Raw genomic sequence first — 23,466 nt, 5'->3', positions numbered from 1 at the left:
GCAGAGATCTACAGCTGAGGTGGGAGACTCTGTCCATAGGACAACAATCAGTCGTATATTGCACAAATCTGGCCTTTATGGAAGAGTGGCAAGAAGAAAGCCATTTCTTAAAAATATCCATAAAAAGTGTCGTTTAAAGTTTGGTGGCCACAAGCCACCTGGGAGACACACCAAACATGTGGAAGAAGGTGCTCTGGTCAGATGAAACCAAAATTGAACTTTTTGGCAACAATGCAAAATGTTATGTTTGGCGTAAAAGCCACACAGCTCATCACCCTGAACACACCATACCCACTGTCAAACATGGTGGTGGCAGCATCATGGTTTGGGCCTGCTTTTCTTCAGCAGGGACAGGGAAGATGGTTAAAATTGATGGGAAGATGGATGGAGCCAAATGCAGGACCATTCTGGAAGAAAACCTGATGGAGTCTGCAAAAGACCTGAGACTGGGATGGAGATTTGTCTTCCAACAAGACAATGATCCAAAACATAAAGCAACATCTACAATGGAATGGTTAAAAAATAAACATATCCAGGTGTTAGAATGGCCAAGTCAAAGTCCAGACCTGAATCCAATCGAGAATCTGTGGAAAGAACTGAAAACTGCTGTTCACAAATGCTCTCCATCCATCCTCACTGAGCTCGAGCTGTTTTGCAAGGAGGAATGGGAAAAGATTTCAGTCTCTCAATGTGCAAAACTGAAAGAGACATACCCCAAGCAACTTACAGCTGTAATCGCAGCAAAAGGTGGCGCTACAAAGTATTAACTTAAGGGGGCTGAATAATTTTGCACGCCCAATTTTTCAGTTTTTGATTTGTTAAAAAAGTTTGAAATATCCAATAAATGTCGTTCCACTTCATGATTGTGTCCCACTTGTTGTTGATTCTTCACAAAAAAATACAGTTTTATATCTTTATGTTTGAAGCCTGAAATGTGGCAAAAGGTCGCAAAGTTCAAGGGGGCCGAATACTTTCGCAAGGCACTGTATATCACTGTATCATCTGCATACATTTGAACTTCAGACCCAGTACAGACAGAAGGCAGATCATTAATGTACAGGCTGAACAGGAGAGGCCCCAGTATTGACCCTTGGGGCACGCCCACGTCATAGCTAAGAGTGGGCGACAGTTCATTGCTCACTCTGACACACTGAGTACTGCCTTCAAGGTATGATTTCATCCATCTCAAGGCATCGGGGGAAAAGTTGAACTTGGACAATTTTGTGATGAGAATCTCATGGTTAACAGTATCAAAAGCTTTCTTTAGGTCCAGAAACACAGCCCAAAAAACACCCCCTTTGTCCATCATGGACTTCACATTATCAAGAAGAAAGCATTTGGCCGTTTCTGTGGAGTGTTTCGCTCTGAAGCCAAACTGCATGGAGTGTAATATGAAGGGGCTGTTGTTGAGGTGGGCAATCAGTTGTTCTGCTACACACTATTCAACAACCTTTGACACCACAGGTAGTATACTAATGGGCCTGTAGTTATTCACGTCAGCAGGGTCGCCTATTTTAAAGATGGCCATTATTATGGCCGGCTTCCATACCCTTGGAAACACCCCGAGACCAATAGATGTGTTGGTGACCTTTGTAATGGGGCCAATGAGTGACTTTAGTGAGCTAATCACCTTGTTCACCTTTGACTCAGAAACCTTCCTTATGATGAAGACAGGTTGAGCGTCATTCACTAGCACTGAGCCCAAGAAACCAGTGGAGGTGTTCTGTGTCAGTACCCTGACAGAATCAATAAAGTAGGAATTGAAGGCTATTGCTATTTTGACAGCATCCTGTGTTAGATTGTTATTCACCATGATTTCTAGTCTTTTTGCAGTGTTACTATGGTCTTTCCCTGTTAACTTTTTTAGATTATCCCAGATCAATTTAGAATTTCCCTTTGCTTCAACAACTATGTTTATAAAAAATGTTTGCCTTTGCCTGTCTGATTTCTTTCATCACCTTATTTCTCAATATGGTAAACCTACGTCTGTCATGCTCTAATTTGGATCTTAGGGCTATTTTTAGAGCATAATTTCATTCTTTCATCAATTTCCAAGGTAGCCGAGTGGTTAGAGTGTTGGACTCATAACCGGAAGGTTGCAAGTTCAAACCCCGGAGCTGACAAGGTACAAATCTGTTGTTCTGAACAGGCAGTTAACCCACTGTTCCTAGGCCGTCATTGAAAATAAGAATTTGTTCTCAACTGACTTGCCTGGTTAAATAAAGGTAAAATTAGAAGAAAAAAATGTAATTTCTCCATTTAGCCAAGGAGAAACCATATATTGTAGTCTGGATTGTGGATAGAAAAACCTGACTATCAGCTTCCACGTCTGTATAGTACAAGAGATCATTCCAGTTAATTCCCTTAATTGCGTTTTCAAAATAGTTTAATTCACTCCTAGGTATTCTTAGTTGATCTGGCTTTCTAACAGTAGAGAGGTTAAACCTGCTCTTAGACAGCTTTCTGGCTATAAGTGTCAGATTATGATCAGATAGCCCAGTAACCATATTGAATGATTTAGTCACTCTCTCTGGTTTATTACTGAACACCAAATCAATCTGTGTTTTAGAGCAACAGGTCACCCTGGTCGGCCCTTTAACTAGCTGTGTAAGGTCATTGGTGAAGATCATAAGACATGTCTGTTACAGAGTGCAAGCAGGAAGAGATGGTTAGATTTTTCGCCCCATCAGATCTCATTTTCATCAAATATGCGAGGTTACAGTGATTTTAATTGAATTTCAGTTTCCATGCATCATTTACAAAGGGTTTTAAGTTACGTCTACGCATCTCAAGTTTGGATTCGGCCCACAGAAAATATAAGGTAGCATAGGATCTCATAAAAACGCCGCCAGACGTCTGCAGGTTACCCGGTTGGTTAGTCACTCTGCTCGTCACCTCTCACCCCCATGTGACATGTTTGTTTGGGCTGTACTGTTCAGCAAATTGATGATCAGCAAATTGCCTTCTACTCTCTTCTATCTCAGCGCTTTCCGTATTCACCCTCTCTCTCATCTCCAATTATCTCCATCTCTTCTTCTAAGGACACACCTGAAGATGAATAGAAGCGCAGCATTATTATTACGAACACATTTCCTGGCTGTTTCAACATCATACACAGTCACATGGTCTGACGGTGTGTTTCTAGGTTCTGAACAGAATGTAATAACTGTGAATGTAATCTTCTCAAAAGGAGCAGGCCTCCTGCTGTTCTGAAGAAGAATCACAATCTTCCAGCTAATATACAGGATTGGTTTTGTCAGAACACATACATTATTTTGGAATAACCTGTCATTGTGTCAAGATTTTTACCCCATTGTACTGACCCTGGTGGAATAGAGTTCTGTGAGCGTTCATGTCAATTAGTTTATTTCACGTGTACGTGGAGAGATTTAGGGTTTATAAAGTCAGACTCATTCTTTATGGTAATGACTGTGACGAGCACCTTTTAGAATTTCTTTGATGTAGAGCGGTAGAGAGGTAGAGAGAGAGGAGGAGGAGGAAAAGGATAGAAAGGGAGAGACAGAGAGATTACAGAGAAACACATTAGAAATACACTATTTACAATTCACCACTGACATACAGTATGGCAGCCTTGAGGAAGTAAATAAGATCGGGTTAGAGACAAAAACCCTGTTCACATATCTCTATGCTGGGTGGGTCCACATAATTGAACAAATCCTTTAGCGGTCTCTGGAGCGACTCTTTATGTCTGAGTCGTTGATGAACAACTTGGTGTATATACAATTTGTGGTCATGCAGGTCTCTAGCTCTCCATCTCTTTGTTTTCTCTCCATCTATGCCCCTCTCCTCTCACTTTATCTTTTACTCATCCTCTTTCCCTTTCTCTACCACTCTTCTCCCCCTCTCTCCCTCCACCCTGCTCTCTGTTTGGTAGGAAACACAAATCCAGCTTTGGTCAGGGGGAAGGCAAGAAAGCTTGAAGCTGTCAGCGAGTTTGAGGAGAAAAGCTCTTTCATTTATCTCCAGTGCCCAGATTGATGCCCCTGCCAATATCTGTATGAAAATATACAGCCTCCCTCTGTGGATAAAGGCTGCTTCCCTGGATTCCCTGCCTCTGGGCTCTCTTCTGCTTCCGTCAGTCAATATTGTTTTGTTTCCCGTTTTTACCCCACTGGGTACAGCAGGCGGACAAGCGAAAAAAATAATAACTTAACCCGACTTGTCCTCTTTGTTAGGGTGTTCAGACGAGCGTGTGCACTTCTCTGCCGGAGCTGTGAAATGCTATAGAGTCAAGAGTTTTTGAAAGGAGTGAAAATAGGTCCCTTTTCAGCAGACTTCTTTTCAATTGAAGGGTAATTCACTGTGGCTGCTCTGCCTTGCCTTAGATCAGCATCATGACTGCAGGTCAGAAAGACTCATTTAGGCTAAATCCTACAGGGTGGGATGGAGCCAAATCAGGCAGGCTCTGCTGGTCATACATTACACGACTTCTAAATTGCTCACATTTTCCCAAATCGTTCATTCCGTCCATCATCAACCCCAGCATGCGTGTGCTCGCATTACACGATGATTCCCTAGTTGACCCTGCCTTGCTTTTCTCAGTTTTTGTAGGGAAAAAATGTTGACGTGCAAACAGTAAGCTGTTTTATTAGTGTGCACATTGTTATGTGTAGAAACATCAAAAAAGAGACAGAGGTGCAGAATATAGAGTTGTATAAAATAATAATGGGGCCATTTGCACGCCCCTGTGCCCCTTGTGGGTCGAGATTTCACTTAAGGACCAACCAAATGGTCTAAATGAGCAAAATCCGGAGCACCGGATTTCTCTCCACAGCTCAACCATCTGTCTTCCATCAACTTGGTCCACAACTTGCATGTTGTTGTTGTTTTCCTCTTTTCGCTATCAATGTTTTGGTCTCACATGCTGAGTGCTCATCGGCTATTGGCAGCAGTCCTTGCCAAATCACATTGTAGCACAAGATGCACAACCAACATATCAGGATATCCGACAGGGGTCTGGAGAACAGAACAGCCATCATCGGTGCGTCCTTGACCCGCCCAATGTACTGGTCCGAGCCCAAGTTCATAGGATTTCACCCCGATCATGAAAGTTCATGGCAAAATCGTGTAGGGAATGTACTAGACTATACAGACCACAGGAGGCACATCATCACTATAAGATCCTAATCTGCAAACATAGACTGGGTCCATTTTCATCCCCCTTCCCTTTATCTTCACTCTTAACTCTCTTTCTCTTCCCTCCATCCATTATGGCACTCAGATGGGCAGACCAAAATATCAAATACGATAGAGAAGTGCATGCTGGGACAGCTTGAGGTCTAATGACTTCCCACTTCAGAGAGGTGAGAGAGGTGAGAGAGAGGTAAGAGATGGAGAGAGAGGTGAGAGAGAGTTGCTGATAAAAAGATGTAGAAAGAGGCATTAGCATTGCTGGATGTCTAATCCTTTTCCACCTCCATGGGAGAGGAAAGAGAGAAGTGAGAAAGAGTGATGAAGTGGGCTGACAGAGAGAGAGGGAGAGACAGAGAGATAGAGAGGAAGGAAGAGAAAGAGAGAGAGACATAGGGCTGTCAGTCCGTGACAATCAGTCCAAATAAACATGCTTTACGTAAGGCTCTCCTTCAGGAGAGAGGAGAGGAGCGAGGGAGTCTGTGACCTCCCAACAGAGAGAAAGAGAAATAGAGGAGGATAAATTGGAGAATAGAGAAACAGTGTAACTACCACATCTGACTGTGCTTGACAACAGTGAGATTCCCTATCTCCAGCTTATTATCACATTCTAATGCCTGGTCTTTATTCTGTACTTTTACTGTGTACTCTTTTCATTTGGAGGTTGTATTTAGTTGTGTCGGTATGGGGGATGTAGCTACAGCTTCTCAAAAGATAGGGCACAGGGGCTTCTCTAAACGGCCTTGTACATTTTGAGAAAGGCTGCTTTGCGCTGTGTTTGTGAACCTCAGACTTACTTTAAAACACACACACACAAGCTATGTTTTAGAGGGTTTGGAGGTGTTCCACGCATCTGAGTCATTCTATTTTATGTGTTTTGGTCACCTCATAAGAAGCTTTTTAGTTGCTATTACTACCCAACAACTCTTATAAAAACTCCACTGTCTCTGCAAATGCATTTTACAACCAACACTAATTCCATAAAAATAAATGTGGTAGGTGCTGAAAGTCTCACATATATATTGTAACTGGTATTCCCATTACAAGACAGGGTTGCTGTAATTGGTGTTTAATTTTCTCTGTAAAAAAAAGTACATCCGCAAAAAAACTATTTCCCAGAGTTCACTGAATTTTCCCTGTGTCCCCCCTACAGACCACTGGTGGCCCCTGCCCTCGGACCTGTGCCCTATCTGGATCTACCTGGATGTGCTGTTCTCCACAGCCTCCATCATGCACCTGTGTGCCATCTCTCTGGACCGCTACATCGCCATCAGAAACCCCCTCCACCACAGCCGCTTCAACTCCCGAACCAAGGCCCGCCTCAAGATCATGGCTGTCTGGACCATCTCTGTGGGTAAGAGACTGGAAGGAAGACAAGCCTGCACAAGTATATGATGCCTCTTACTTTAGAGAGAGGGAAAGAGATAGAGAGAGTGAGGAAGAGGAAGAGGGAGAAGAAGAGAGAGCATGTGGGTCTTTCTATAAATAATGGGGCCAATGTGTGACATTGGGATCAACATTTCAAAATGGTTTGAAACAAAAATAAAAAGGATTTTCGTGCAGTTCCAGATATGCACTTAGAGGAATAAGTGTGAATATATGCAAATTGTCCCATAACTCCAGCTATACAACAACATAGGACTAGGACTATAATCCTTTAAGCAGGGTTCATTAAGACATTGGCAAGTCAAATTCAAGGACTTTCAGGGACTTTTCCAAGTACTTAATTGTTATTTTCACTGACCTCAATGTCATACAATTGTATCATTTACATAATTGTACATATAGCCCCAATATATAACATCCCCCATTACCACTTTAAGAATAATGCATTTAGGCTAAAAAGGCCAACAAGTAGGGAGGGCATTAGCACTAAGAATAATTTAAAAAAAATGTTGGCCTTGCCAATGCATTGATTTTCTAATTATTATTACATTCTAAAATATGTGAGAATATATAGGACATTGCCTGACTAAATAAACTGGATGCATGCGTGACGATTTTTCTATAGCCTACATGGCCGACGCAGCCATGAATAGTGGTAGCATGAATCTCAACATCACTGTTTTATAATGAGAAAGCGACCAAAAAACAGGTTCCTTTTGTAATGGAAGGATTTGTATGGAAAGCCAAGTTGAAGCCAACGTTGGATGCTGTCGTCATAATAACCGCACCTGGTTTTAACGTGACAGAGTTACTCAACACCCTTCAATTGAAGCTGCGGAAACAAACGAAAGAGGCCAAATCTCCCATGAAAACGGATAAAAAAATGTAATAACTTATAAATTGGCTACAATTTTTACAAGGAATTTTAATGCACCAAATTGAGGAAATGTCAGATTTTCAAGGTAGACCTACAGTACCAGTCAGATGTTTGGACACACCTACTCATTCCAGGGTTTTTCTTTATTTTGACTATATTCTACATTTTGAAGACATCACAACTATGAAATAACACATATGGAATCATGTAGTAACCAAAAAAAGTATTAAACAAATCAAAATATATTTTAGATTTAAGATTCTTCAAATTAGCCACCCTTTGCCTTGATGACAGATTTGCACACTCTTGGCATTCTCTCAACCAGCTTTATTATGGCAAGATCATCTCAAATAAGCAAAGACTTTAAGACATGAAGGTCCGTCAATGCGGAAAATTTCAAGAACTTTGAAAGTTTCTTCAAGTGCAGTCGCAAATACCATGAAGAGTTATGATGAAACTGTCTCTCATGAGGACCACTACAGGAAAGGAAGACTACAGGAAAGGAAGACCCGGAGATCCGTGGGGCAACACACAATTGGCCCAGCGTCGTCTGGGTTAGGGAGGGCTTGGCCGATAGGGATATCCTTGACTCATCGTGCACCAGCGACTCCTGTGGCGGGCCGGGCACAGTGCACGATTGCCAGGTGCACGGTGTTTCCTCCGACACATTGGTGCAGCTGGCTTCCTGGTTGGATGCGCACTGTGTTAAGAAGCAGTGCGGCTTGGTTGGGTTGTGTATCGGAGGACGCATGACTTTCAACCTTCGTCTCTCCCGAGCCCGTACGGGTGTTGTAGCGATGAGACAAGATAGTAGCTACTAAACAATTGGATACCACGAAAAAGGGGTCAAATTTTTTAAAAAGAAGAAAAAAAAGAACATAACATGCCAATGTAAACTGAGGTTTTTGGAAATAAATATGAACTTTATGGAACAAAACAAACATGTATTGTGTAACATGAAGTCCTATGAGTGTCATCTGATGACACGTGGTGATTCATTTTATCTCTATTTCTGCTTTTTGTGACTCCTCTCTTTGGTTGGAAAATGGCTGTTTTTTTTCTGTGACTTGACGCTGACCTAACATAATCGCATGGTATGCTTTCGTCATAAAGCCTTTTTGAAATCGGACACTGTGGTGGGATTAACAACAAGTTTATCTTTAAAATGGTGTATAATACTTGTATGTTGGGGAATTTTAATTATGAGATTTCTGTTGTTTGAATTTGGCACCCTGCACTTTCACTGGCTGTTGTCAAATCAATCCCGTTAACAGGATTTCTGCTGTAAGAAGTTAATGTGAGTCTGGAAGGAGAGTTTACAGTCTAGCCAGACACCAAGGTATTTATTGTTGTCCACATATTCTAAATCGGAACTTTCGAGAGTAGTGATGCTATTTGGGCGGGCAGGTGCTGGCAGAGATCAGTTGAAGAGCCTGCATTTAATTTGACTAGCATTTAAGAGCAGTTGAAGGCCATGGAAGGAGTATTGTATGGCGTTGAAGCTCGTTTGGAGGTTTGTTAACACAGTGTCCAAAGAAGGGCCAGATGTATACAGAATAGTGTCGCCTGCGTAGAGGTGGATCAAAGAATCACCCGCAGCCAGAGCGACATCATTGATATATACAGAGAAAAGAGTCGGCCTGAGAATTGAACCCTGTGGCACCCCCATAGAGACTGACAGAGGTCCGGACAACAGGCCCTCCGATTTGACACACTGAACTCTGTCTGAGAAGTAGTTGGTGAACCAGGCGAGGCAGTCATGAGAGAAACCAAAGCTTTTGAGTCTGCCGATAAGAATTGACAGAGTCGAAAGCCTTGGCCAGGTGGATGAAGACGGCTGCACAGTACTGTCTTTTATCAATAGCGGTTACAATATCGTTTAGGACCTTGAGCGTCGCTGAGGTGCGCTCATGTCCAGCTCGGAAACCAGATTGCATAGCGGAGAAGGTATGGTGGGATTCGAAATGGTCGGTGATCTGTTGTTCACTTGGCTTTCGAAGATTTTAGAAAGGCAGGGCAGGATGGATATAGGTCAGTAGCAGTTTGGGTCTAGAGTGTCTCCCCCTTTGAAGAGGGGGGTGACCGCGGATGCTTTTCAATCTTTAGGAATCTCAAATGATACGAAAGAGAGGTTGAACAGACTAGTAATAGGGGTTGCAACAATGGGGGGGGGGGCAAGTTGCTGCAGGGGGTGCAGAGTGTTGGCTGGGATTGGGGTAGCCAGGTGGAAAGCATGGCCAGCCGTAGAGAAATGCTTATTGAAATTCTCAATTATCGTGGCTTAATCAGTGGTGACAGTGTTTCCTATCCTCAGTGTAGTGGGCAGCTGGGAGGAGGTACTCTTATTCTCCATGGACTTTACAGTGTCTCAAAACTTTTTGGAATTAGTGCTGCAAGATGTTAATTTCTGTTTGAAAATTCTAGAATTAGCTTTCCTAACTGACTAAGTGCATTGGTTCCTGACTTCCCTGAAAAGTTGCATATCACGGGGACTATTCGAAGCTAGTGCAGTACGCCACAGGATGTTTTTGTGCTGGTCAAATTGGCAGTCAAGTCTGGAGTGAACCAATGGCTGTATCTGTTCTTAGATCAACATTTTTTGAAAGGGGGATGCTTATTTTAGATGGTGTAGAAAGCACTTTTAAATAACAACCAGGCATCCTCTACTGACGGGATGAGGTCAATATCCTTCCAGGATACCCAGGCCAGGTCGATTAGAAAGTGTACTGTTGATGTCTTCCCTATTGTTCTGCAATGTAGAAAATAGTCCAAATAAAGAAAAAACATTGAATAAGTCGGTGTGTCAACTTTTGACTAGTACTGTATTGCAGTACTTGAATTTCTGATCTTGATGCTTTTTCTGTTAACTGTAAATCAAGCAGTGAAGTGTATTAATGGACGCCAAGGGAAGCCAGGCTTCCCCCACAAAATTAGCAACAAAAAACTATCTAATTTATCTTTCGTCTCTCTGTGTTTCATACTTTTCCTTCAATTCGCAAGAGGCTGAATGTATATCACAGGAGAAAGCATCTGAGTGAGAGAAACAGCGCCACACTGCCTCTCAATGTGTACACCATCTATCTGAACTATCTGATCCAAATGAGTATGACATTGTAGCATTGAATGCAAGGGAAGCAGGCAAGCATTTGGCCTCCTTTGCTAAAAAAAAAGAATACAAATTTGCCAATCAGTGTTGAGCTAAACTGAACGAACTCAACCGTGAATGGTCTTGGCGGGGGGAAAAAAGAAAACGTCTCTCCTATCAAATCGCTTTGAGAGCATATGTCATTAACAGAAACAACTTGAACTGTTTCATCTCGTTGTGTTGTCCACCGGTTGCTGGATAGCTAACTAAAATGGGTCCTTTCCTAAATTAGCCATGGATGGAGATAGTGATTTGGACTTGTGGTTTTAATTCCTTCTCCACACTGGCCAATGATTATAACGACGATTCTGATCCAACCATTAAGTTCTGCCCCTGGCCTGAGAGGATGGAAGTTTATTATGTACAGTAGCTAGATGTAGAAGGCTAATATTAACCAGCTAATATTGCCAATTAATGGAAGTTAGGCTAGCGAGCAAGCATTTTAGCCAGGTAGCCTAGGACAACAAAAAATAAAAGCATGTACTGTATGACAGAATGATAGACCGTTTCTTCAACATGAAATTTAGCTCATGTTGATTGAATTATTGTTTTTTTTGTCACTATATTAGACTAAGCAGGGTTGATTTGATGATGTTGAAATGTTAAAGTTGCTGGAATAGTGAAGGCAGCTCCTGTTTTCTTTGTGGTTCTAAATCAATAGATTTTGAGTGGTCTGAAAATGTCGGAAACATGTACAGTTGAAGTCGGAAGTTTACACACACTTAGGAGTCATTAAAACTAGTTTTCAACATCTCCACAAATGTCTTGTTTGCAAAATATAGTTTTGGAAGTCGGTTAGGACATCTACTTTGTGCATGACACAAGTAATTTTTCCAACAATTGTTTACAGACAGATTTTTTCACTTAGAATTCACTGTATCACAATTCCAGTGGGTCAGAGTTTACATACACTAAGTTGACTGTGCCTTTAAACAGCTTGGAAAATTCCAGAAAATTATGTCATGGCTTTAGAAGCTTCTTATGGGCAAATTGACATCATTTGAGTCAATTGGAGATGTTTCTGTGGATGCATTTCAAGGCCTACTTTCAAACTCAATGCCTCTTTGCTTGACATGATGAGAAAATCAAAAGAAATCAGCCAAGACCTCAGAAAAGAATTGTAGACCTCCACAAGTCTGGTTCATCCTTGGGAGCAATTTCCAAACGCCTGAAGGCACCACGTTCATCTGTACAAACAATAGTAAGCAAGTATAAACACCATGGGACCACGCAGCCGTCATACCGCTCAGGAAGGAGACCCATTCTGCCTCCTAGAGATGAACGTACTTTAGGGCGGAAAGTGCTAATCAATCCCAGAACAACAGCAAAGGACCTTGTGAAGATCCTGGAGGAAACAGCTACAAAAGTATTTATATCCACAGTAAAACGAGTCCTATATCAACATAACCTGAAAGACTGCCCATCAAGGAAGAAGCCACTGCTACAAAACCGCCATAAAAAAAGCCAGACTACGGTTTGCAATTGCACCTGGGGACAAAGATTGTACTTTTTGGAGAAATGTTCTCTGGTCTGATGAAACAAAAATATAACTGTTTGGCCATAATGACCATCATTATGTTTGGAGGAAAAAGGGGGAGGCTTGCAAGCCGAAGAACACCATCCCAACCGTGAAGCACGGGGGTGGCAGCATTATGTTGTGGGGGTGCTTTGCTGCAGGAGAGACTGGTGCACTTCACAAAATAGATAGCATCATGAGGAAAATTATGTGGATATATTGAAGCAACATCTCAAGACATCAGTCAGGAAGTTAATGCTTGGTCGCAAATGGGTTTTCCAAATGGACAATGACCCCAAGCATACTACCACACTTGTGGCAAAATGGCTTAAGGACAACAAAGTCAAGGTATTGGAGTGGCCATCACAAAGCCCTGACCTCAATCTTATAGAACATTTGTGGGCAGAACTGTAAAAGAGTGTGCGAGCAAGGAGGCCTACAAACCTGACTTAATTACACCAGCTCTGTCAGGAGGAATGGGCCAAAATTCACCCAACTTCTTGGGGAAAGTTTGTGGAAGGCTACCCGAAATGTTTGACCCAAGTTAAACAATTTAAAGGCAATGCTACCAAATACTAATTGAGTGTATGTTAACTTCTGACCCACTGGGAATGTGATGAAAGAAATAAAAGCTGAAATAAATCATTCTCTCCACTATTATTCTGACATTTCACAAAATAAAGTGGTGATCCTAACTGACCTAAAACAGGGAATTTTTACTAGGATTAAATGTCAGAAATTGTGAAAAACTGAGTTTAAATGTATTTGGCTAAGGTGTATGTTAAACTTCCGACTTCAACTGTACTTGCTTAACAATGCTGTAAGTCATGTAACTGTCTGTTAATTGCAATATGCGTCGTGGACTTTAACGGACAGAGATTGCTATCTGGTTTTGTCTTAAAACAAAGGTGTGGTTGAATTTATTCTACTACTGTCTTCTTATTGTTTCGGCCTTTAGGCCTATCACGGTCACAAGGCATATGAATTAACAGCAAACAATGCAATTATCACAACACATACAGTGTAGGTTGTAATGGATTTTTTTTTGTTACCCATGCACCGCTACTGAAATCAAGCAGACTACAACAGATAATGAACTTCAATTTGCTTGGGATATTAGATCCATGTGTATCCAGGTTTCATTGGTGTAACGAATGATACAAAATATTCTGGATATTCCTCGAAAAACATGTTTTTTCCAGTGTGGTTGCATCGCATGCACTATCACAACAGCTGTTGTCATTTGACTATCAAATCCCCAAAATTCCTTCCTGGATCAGATTATAATGTGTGGTGAAGCACCACAGTGTAATTAAACAGCTCAACAACAAATGCACATCCAACAAGTATTATTCATAATTATTGAAGGACCATGTTAATGTCAGTATTGATTTAGGTTTTAAGTATCAAGGTAAGGTGACTCTTTCGGCTAGAAGCATTCGTATTTGTAATCGAATACATTATTTTAGATGTGTGTGCCCATGAAAACTTTTTTCTCTCCTTGCATAATCTCCATTCCATAAATGTTTTATCCTGAGGAATGAGAGCCTGATGAGCTGGCTGAGACCTCCCCAGTTGCCTCGGTTGAGGCACGGGAACCTGTTCACTCAGCTTAGGCATGGGAGCCTACATACTGGCTGAGGCCTCCCAGGTAGCTCTGGCTCCAACACCCGGACCCGACATCACCCCAACACAAAAAAAAACACTCCCCAATGCTTCCTTTTGTTGAGTCGTCATTCTGTAACGATGTACGCTGAGAGTCGGGAAGCAAGTTCAAGGAGTGAATACATTTAATTAAGAAATGAACAAAACAAGAAACACAAACAGCGCACCGACATGAAACAGCAACAATGACGACTGGGGAAGAAACCAAAGGGAGTGACATATAAAGGGCAGGTAATCAAGGACGTGATGGAGTCCAGGTGAGTGTCATTATGCGCATACCGCTGGTGACAGGTGTGCGCCCTAACGAGCAGCCTGGTGACCTAGAGGCCGGAGAGGGAGCACACGTGACAGGCCGTATAACAACAAAATGTGGAAAAAGTAATGTGGTGGGAATACTTTCTGAAATCACTGTTTTGATTAACTATTTAACTAACTATTTAGCAGTCTTAGGGCTTGGAGGTAGAAAATGTTCGGCATCCTGTTGGTTACAAACTTGGTGCATCGGTATCACTTGCCGTGCAGTAGCAGAGAGAGCAGTCTATGACTTGGGTGGCTAGAGTCTGACCAATTTTAGAGGTATAGAGGTCCTGGATGGCAGGTAGCTCGGTCCCTGTGATGTTCTGGGCCATAGTCACTAGACTATGTAGTGCCTTGCGGTTAGATGCCAAGCATTTGCCATACCAAGTGGTGTTGCAGCCAGGCAATATGCTCTCAAGGGTGCAGGTGTAGAGCTTTTGAGGATCTGAGGGCCCATACCAAATATTTTCAGCCTGATGAGGGGTAAGAGGCATTGTCATGCCCTCTTCATGACTATTGGTGTGTTTGGAACATGATAGGTCCTTAGTGATGTAGAACACACACTAAACTTCAGCCCCGTCGATATGAGTGCTCGGCACTCTGTTTCCTGTTGTCCACGATCAGCTCCTTTGCTGAGGGAGAGGTTGTTGTCCTGGCACCTGACAGATTTCTGGCTTCCTCCCTGTGGATGAACAGGGAGTACAGGAGGGGACTAAGCACACACCCTTGAGGGGCCCCTGTTTTGAGGGTCAGCGTGGGGGATGTGTTGTTGCCTAACCTCACCACATGCGGGTGTCTCGTCAGGAAGTCCAGGATCCTGTTGCAGAGGGAGGTGGTCAGTCCCAGGGTCCTTAGCTTAATGATGCGCTTGGAGTGCACTATGGTGTTGAACACTGAGCTGTAGTCAATGACTTGTGTGGCTCCTTTCCAATGGTTCAATACCACCACTAATGATCCAGTCATGCTGTGTAGAGACCCAGGGAGGCAGGGAGGGACAATGTCACATAGAACCAGGGAAACAGAGAGAGACAATACACAATGTAGGGAGAAATTAACTACCGATATGACTCACCATTCCACAGGTTCCTGGTCCCAAGCGGAGTGCTAGAATATGATACGCTGCCGCCTGCAAATTAAATCAGATTATGTCACTGCTGCTTATCTAGATGTTAGGTCTCATCCCCCTCTCCTCTCGTTTATCTGCACATGGCAGAGAGAGAGAGAAGCTGAAGTGTAGCTGATGTTACACAGAACTGAGATGATGTATGGTGTTAAACAAACCCGGGAACAGTGCTGCTACTGCCCAGCCTATTGCACAAAAATGCTACCACAGAGAGACATCGCTGAAGACCTTACAAAACCCCACACATACACAGAACACACACCTCATACACGTGCACACACCTCATCCTGTACACACGCACACCCACCTCACCCTGCCATGACCAAGGAATGTTCCTTTGCCATGACCAGGACTTTATTCATTTTTCATATCAAACAAGATAACTTTTGTAAGACTGCCAAGCTCAATTAAAAAATAGTACTATTTGGTCTTTGAAACCAGCAGTTATTTTCTTTCCTGTTGAATCATTAAGGAGGTGCCTACAGCTTCCTGTATCTCTGTCATGTATTGTACCTCAATGTTGGTCTGACAGACAGAGATTGAAAGCATCCCCCGGGGCTATTTTACTCCCCTCAGACACACTGAGCTATAGTTTCCTCGAACAAAGAAACACGCAATAACCAAATCCGTAAAAATGTGCGTATTGGCATCAGCAGTTCCATGATAATGATTATGATTAAATAATTAGCTGAGCTGTGTTTATTGGAGTAGTAGTAAATTGCTCCTACAGAGCAGAGATACTGACCTAAGGTCAGTTTAACATTTCCTCTTCCTGGGGTTAAGCTTATGTTTTGTGTCTAGTGTGGTCTCCAACCCGGAGCTCTTTGTGTCTGTGGTTCTGGTGTGGACTTGTTAGTGTGGAAACATGGCAGAGATGGTTGAGATGTCTGGATCAGGTATGTGTTCTTTGGTCTGTCTCCAACTGCTGTGCCGGGTGTGCTGCTGCACTGCTCTACAGAAACCACAGAAGACCCAGGGCAACGGGAAGCTAGTCCAAACAACCTGTAATACTAGGGAGGAATGGAGTAAAGACACATGATGGGGGTGGATAGCAACAGAGGAGAAGGAATATAAACAAAGGATTACATGATGAAATGTTGGACTTGAGTCATATGATTGATTCAGGGTTCCATGGCCATCTGGATAGCAGAAGATTGTCTTGACTATATGTCAACTGCTTCCACATCCCAACCCACACAAGAAGTCGTCTCTTGACGCGATTGCTTTTCTGCATTTCAAGTTTGTCTTGGTTCATCTTTTTAACATGCCATGGATTTCAACAAAGCCAGACAAAAGTAATTGATTTACAATCCATACCATACAACTCCACCTTTCTTTCTCCTTTTAGTCTCAATCCCCTTCTAAATAGTGCATTCGGAAAGTATTCAGACCCCTTCCCTTTTTCCACATTTAGTTACGTTACAGCCTTATTCTAAAATGGATTAAATATGTTTTTTCCTCATCAATCTACACACAATAGCCCATAATGACAAAGCAAAAATAGGTTTCTAGAATCTTTCGCAAATGTATCATCCTGGAGATATTGCTACAACTTAATTGGAGTCCACTTGTGGTAAATTCAATAGATTAGACATGATTTGGAAAGGCACACATCTGTTTATATAAGGTCCCACAGTTGACAATGCATGTCAGAGCAAAAACCAAGCCATTGCTCGAAGGAATTGTCTGTAGAGCTCCAAGACAGGATTGTGTCGAGGCACAGATCTGGGAAAGGGTAGCAAAACATTTCTGCAGCATTGAAGGTCCCCAAGAACACAGTGGCCTCCATCATTCTTAGATAGAATAGGTTTGGAACCTCCAAGACACTTCCTAGAGCTGGCCATCTGGCCAAACTGACCAATCGGGGGAGAAGGGCCTTGGTCAGGGAGGAGACCAAGAACCCGATGGTCACTCTGACGGAGCTCTCCAGAGTTCCTCTGTGGAGATGGGAGAGTCTTTCAGAAGGACAACCATCTCTGCAGCACTCCACCAATCAGACCTTTATGGTAGAGTGCCAGACGTAAGCCACTCCTCAGTAAAAGGCACATGACAGTCCACTTGGAGTTTGAGTGGCCAGCCAGAGCCTGAACTTGAACCCAATCAAACATCTCTGGAGAGACCTGAAAATAGCTGTGCAGCGACGCTCCCATACCAACCTGTCAGAACTTGAGAGGATCTGCAGAGAAGAATGGGAGAAACTCCCCAAGTGTGCCAAGCTTTTTGCGTCATACCCAAGAAGACTCTAGGCTGTAATTGTCAGAATGGTGGGTGTAGCTGGTGTATGCAGTCAGGCACAGGAGAGCAGAGAATTGGGAGCAACGTAACTTTACTCAGAATAATGAATGGTGCAAGGTAAAACAATAGACTTGCCCAAACACAAAACACACGAACATCAACTTTTACTCACGGGCAAGAAACAGCACCCGTCAAAATAACCAGTCACCAACATTACTGAACATGACATAAAACAATCCCGCACAACACCATGGGGGAAAGAGGGTTAAATACATGAACAATAATTAGGGGAAAGAAAAACAGGTGTGTAGAAACAAAGACAAAACAAATGGAAAATGAAAAGTGAATCAGCGATGGCTAGATGACCGGCGACGCTGACCACCGAGCGCCACCCGAACAAGGAGACAAACCGACTTCTGCTGAAGTCGTGACAGTAATCACTGCCAAAGGTGCTTCAACAAAGTACTGAGTAAAGGGTCTGAATAGTTCTGAATAGTTATTTCTAACACATTTGCAAAAAACTGTTTCTGATTTGTCAATATGGGGTATTGTGTGTAGATTGATGAGGGGAAAAAAACGATTGAATCCAGTTTAGAATAAGGCTTTAACATAACAAAATGTGGAAAAGGGGAAGGGGTCTGAATACATTTCAAAATGCACTGTATATTTTTAGAGGGGGCCCACTGGACACAGACGTCAATTCAACATCTATTCTTGTTGGTTCCAAGTAATTTCATTGAAATGACTTGGAAACAACATTGATTTAACCAGTGTGTGCCAAGTGGGAGGAGATCATCAGGGTGAAGAGAAACGCAGACAAAACTTATCTTTTGATTATTTCTGAATTCTGGGTATACAAGCATTTTGATGGATTTTTGGCCTCCTAAATATGACAATAAAATGCTGACTGTGGCCTTGTCAGAAAATCAAATAAAATTGTATTTGTCACATGTGCCAAATACAACGGTGGTAGATTTTACTCTGAAATGCTTGCTTACGAGCCCTTCCTAACGATGCAGAGTTTTTAATATTTATATACATAAATATTAAAAATAGTAACACAAGAAATATAGAATATACAATAATGAAGCTAGAACTAGTACTCATCCTTCTTTCAAGCAAAGTTGTGAACGTGTAATAAAACAAGGGACTATTTAATTTCTTTCGGATCAGGATGCAAAGGAATTAACTGGGCCAAAGAAGTTTCACAATGACATGTCCAGGAGTGGAATGTTAATTAACTTTCAATTGACTGATTTCCTCATATGAACTGTAACTCAGTAAAATCTTTGAAATGGTAACATGTTGTGTTTCTATTTTTGTTCAGTATACTTGCAAATGGGAGGTTATAAATCATTGAATATATTACCGTGCCTAAAATGATGATCTTAATTCCATGTCTATTTTCCTGCTCTAAACCCCAAAATGTCAGTCAGTGTCAGGCCAGTTACACCTCCTCCCTGAGGGCATTAGGGTCTCTGCATCAAACTGTGTTACTGTGGGGATGAAAGCCATAGTGAATGGCTCCAGATGTATCTGTCCCTCTCTCTCCCAAATCCAGTTATTGGACGCTAATGATAATAGTGCTGACTGAATCTGTGAGAGGAAATTGCAGGGTTCATATGTCCTGGTGGGCAGACAGTGGCGAAATGAGGGCTATTGCATTAATAATGCAAGAGGATCCTGCCCTGGTGGCTTGATTTACGGTTGGAATGAGCAACAGGTTGACTATGATTGTTGACTTGATCTTGAAGCGCCACAGTGCTCTGGTTTAGGCAGAGACGAGCTGTAGAAAATTACTTTGAAATCTCAAGAAATGGAACACACACAAACACACATACCTCACACCAAAATAAATTATCTCTCTGTCTCTCTGTAGGTATCTCCATGCCCATCCCTGTCCTAGGCCTGCGGGACCACACAAAGGTATTTAAAGATGGCAGCTGCCTGCTGACAGATGACAGTTTCGTCCTGGTAGGCTCCTTCGTGGCCTTCTTCGTCCCCCTCACCATCATGGTGGTCACCTACTTCCTCACCATCAGCGCCCTGCAGAATGAGGCTACACTCTGCCTGGACCAGCTCGTGCCCAGGCCCAAGTGGAGTGCCACCCTGACCCTGGGATTTTTCCCACAGTCCTCGCTCTCCTCAGAGAAGCTCTTCTTTAGGCGTTCGCTCAGCCGCGACACGAGAGGGGTGGGAGGAGGGGTTGGCGGGGCTGGGGTGGACCCGCGGTACGGGCGTCGTACCATGCAGTCAATCAGCAATGAGCAGAAGGCCACCAAGGTCCTGGGTGTGGTCTTCTTCCTGTTCGTGGTCATGTGGTGTCCCTTCTTCATCACCAATGTGCTGGCAGTGGTGTGCAACCCCATGAACTGTGACCCGTGGGTGATGGGGGGGCTGCTGAACGTGTTCGTGTGGGTGGGATACCTCTCCTCAGCCGTCAACCCTCTGGTATACACTCTGTTCAACAAAACGTACCGTGCAGCCTTCTCTCGCTACGTACGCTGCCAGTACAGCCCGGAGAGGAAGCCTCTGCAGCTCATGTTGGTTAATACCATCCCTCCACTGGCCTACAACTCCACCCACCTGCCCCTGGACGAAATGGGGTCCCTCAGGAATGGGGCCCACAGTGGTGGAGGACCAAATCAAACTCAGACAACGACAAGGCACCCAGGGACCAAGATGAGAGCATCAGCTGTGTGAGAGGTTGTGAGCCTGTGAGGACTGAATCTCCCATAATCCTAGTGAGATGTGCTGTGTTTTGATCACGATCTCGCCTTGTTTCCGGAAGGAAACCTTGGGAACGGAGGTTCCTGTGCTGGAATGTGTTCAGTAGCTCTTTGATGAGACTCATGCCAGAGAGGAATATGTGAAGAGAAAGGGTCCACTCCCGTCAAAATCTGTCCACGCGCAAATACAGTGATAAGCTGTAGGAAGCAGGGAGTACAGAGAGAGGAAAAGACACAACCTGCCTCACAAACACTTAAACTAGTTACACCAGAAGAGAACAACTGAGCTCAAGCAAAATTATCAACAATAGCCAGGGGCCACGAGGGGATACATTTCCCCAAAATGTTCATACACATAGCCTGGATACCAGACTGTTTAGCTAACATTCCACTCCTTGTGTGCCAAAGATGTTTCACAATGACACATCAAGGAGTGGATTATTAACTAAACAGACTAGTACCTAAGCTACAGTGGCTTGCGAAAGTATTCACCCCCTTGGCATTTTTCAACCTGGAATTTAAATAGATGTTTGGGGGGATTGTATCATTTGATTTACACAACATGCCTACCACTTTGAAGATGCAAAATATTTTTATTGTGAAACAAACAAGAAGTAAGACAGAAAAACGGAAAACTTGAGCGTGCATAACTATTTACCCTCCCCCCAAAGTCAATACTTTGTAGAGCCACCTTTTGCAGCAATTACAGCTGCAAGTCTCTTGGGGTATGTCTCCATAAGATTGGCACATCTAGCCACTGGAATTTTTGCCCATTTTCAAGGCAAAACTGCTCCAGCTCCTTCAAGTTGGATGGGTTCCACTGGTGTACAGCTATCTTTAAGTCATACCGCAGATTCTCAATTGGAATTAGGTCTGGGTATTGACTAGGCCATTCCAAGACATTTAAATGTTTCCCCTTAAACCACTCAAGTGTTGCTATAGCAGTATGCTTAGGGTCATCGTCCTGCTGGTAAGTGAATTTCCGTCCCAGTCTCAAATCTCTTGAAGACTGAAACAGTTTTCCCTCAATAATTTCCATGTATTTAGCGCCATCCATCATTCCTTCAATTCTGACCAGTTTCCCAGTCCCTGCTGATAAAAAACATACCTACAGCATGATGCTGCCACCACCATGCTTCACTTTGGGGATAGAATTCTCGGGGTGATGAGAGGTGTTGGGTTTGTGCCAGACATAGCGTTTTACTTGATGGCCAAAAAGCTCAATTTTAGTCTCATCTAAGCTGAGTACCTTCTTCCATATGTTTGGGGAGTCTCCCACATGCCTTTTGGCGAACACCAAATGTGTCTGCTTATTTTTTTCTTTAAGCAATGGCTTTTTTTCTGGTCACACGTCCATAACGCCCAGCTCTATGGAGGGTACGGCTTAAAGTGGTCCTATGGACAGATACTCCAATCTCCACCGTGGAGCTTTCCAGTTCATTCAGGGATATCTTTGGTCTCTTTGTTGCCTCTCTGATTAATGCTCTCCTTGCCTGGTCCATGAGTTTTGGTGGGCGGCCCTCTCTTGGCAGGTTTACTCAGATCATGTGCCACTTAAATAAAGTCCACCTGAGTGTAATCTAACTAATTATGTGACTTCTGAAGGTAATTGGTTGCACCAGGTCTTATTTACGGGTTTCAAAGCAAAGGGGGTGAATACATATACACGCACCACTTTTCCGATAAATTGTTGTTTTTTAAATTTCACTACACCAATTTGGACTATTTTGTGTTACATGAAATCCAAATAAAAAATAAATAAATAAATATCTATTTAAATTACAGGTTGTAATGCAACAAAATAGGAAAAATGTCAAGGTGGTGAATATGTTTGTAAGGAACTGTTTCATACACCATATATACAAATATATATTTGTGTAAATACATTGTGCCCATCCGTAAATAAATGTGTGTATTTTTGTTGTCGTTACCCGAAGATACGGAGCTCATTTTTGTATTTTCTTGTGTTTCCTTCATGCAGTATAAAGATACAGAAATGTGTATAGGTGGGATGTAGGCTAATGAAGATGTACATTACCATTCAAAAGTTTGGGGTCACTTGGAAATGTCCTTGTTTTTGAAAGAAAAGCTAACTTTTTGGCCATTAAAATAACATCAAATTGATCAGAAATACAGTGTAGAAGTGCCTAGAAGGCCAGCATCCCGGAGTCGCCTATTCACTTTGTTTCTGGTCATTTTGAGCCTGTAATCGAACCCACAAATGCTGATCTCCAGGTACTAAACTCATCTAAAGATGGCCAGTTTTATTGCTTCTTTAATCAGAACAATCGTTTTCAGATGTGCTAACATAATTGCAAAAGGGTTTTCAATGATCAGTTAGCCTTTTAAAATGATAGACTTGGATTAGCTAACACAATGTGTCATTGGAACACAGGAGTGATGGTTGCTGATAATGGGCCTCTGTACGCTTATGTAGATATTCCATAACAAAATCAGCCATTTCCAGCTACAATAGTCATTAACAACATTAACAATGTCTGCACTGTATTTCTGATCAATTTGATGCTATTTTAATGGACAAAACGTTAGCTTTTCTTTAAAAAACAAGGACATTTCTAAGTGACACCAAACTTTTGAATGGTAGTGTATATGTTGATTTTGCACTAAGAGTTGTACCTATGTGATCTGTTATAACCCCTCCCTCTTTTTCATAGGGAACCCACCATCGCCACTCTACCACCAGTTCCTCTGATCTCAACCCTACTCAAGCATTGAACTGATGCTTCTTTTTGAAACATAGACAATGTTGATGTTGCCTGGGTGACCACTTTAACTCCGACGGAGAGAGTTGTGTATTTTATGGAGTCAATTTTTTTTCTTCACCCAAATTAGATTTTTTTTTTCCCGATTAAAGTAAAATAGAAATTTAAGCCTTTATGAGTGTGTGGGGGTAATTTTAGTGTGTATGTCTGACAGGTCAAAGTGTAAAGGTTTTCTTCCGGTGAAGGAGAGGAGGACCAAAATGCAGCGTTGTTATTTGTATACATCTTTAATAAAGATGAAAACACGAACAGTATACAAAAACAATAAACGTGAAAAAAACAAAACAGACTGGCGGATCCTGGCTGACTGGCGGATCCTGGCTGACTGGCGGTTCTGGAGGATCCTGGCTGACTGGCGGCTCTGGCTGCTCCATGCAGACTGGCGGCTCTGGCTGCTCCATGCAGACTGGCGGCTCTGGCTGCTCCATGCAGACTGGCGGCTCTGGCTGCTCCATGCAGACTGGAGGCTCTGGCTGCTCCATGCAGACTGGCGGCTCTGGCTGCTCCATGCAGACTGGCGGCTCTGGCTGCTCCATGCAGACTGGCGGCTCTGGCTGCT

At 42.8% G+C, this 23,466-nt stretch overlaps 1 protein-coding gene across 1 annotated transcript in view; it reads left to right on the top strand.

The window, feature by feature from the left end:
* htr2aa (5-hydroxytryptamine (serotonin) receptor 2A, genome duplicate a) overlaps window positions 1-22,660 on the top strand; it is a 39,316-nt gene extending 16,656 nt beyond the window's left edge. The window contains exons 2-3 of the mRNA XM_064944351.1: window positions 6,305-6,505; window positions 19,275-22,660. Of these exons, the coding sequence (XP_064800423.1) occupies window positions 6,305-6,505; window positions 19,275-20,098 (1,025 nt within the window). The 3' untranslated portion in view covers window positions 20,099-22,660. The remainder of the gene's footprint in view (window positions 1-6,304; window positions 6,506-19,274) is intronic.
* The last annotated feature ends 806 nt before the right edge of the window (window positions 22,661-23,466 follow it).

Source organism: Oncorhynchus masou, chromosome 29, assembly GCF_036934945.1.
Source record: "Oncorhynchus masou masou isolate Uvic2021 chromosome 29, UVic_Omas_1.1, whole genome shotgun sequence".
NCBI classification, from domain to species: Eukaryota; Metazoa; Chordata; class Actinopteri; order Salmoniformes; family Salmonidae; genus Oncorhynchus; species Oncorhynchus masou.
The sequence above is the reverse complement of the archived record's forward strand: the minus strand, read 5'-3'. Positions and strand labels throughout refer to the sequence as shown.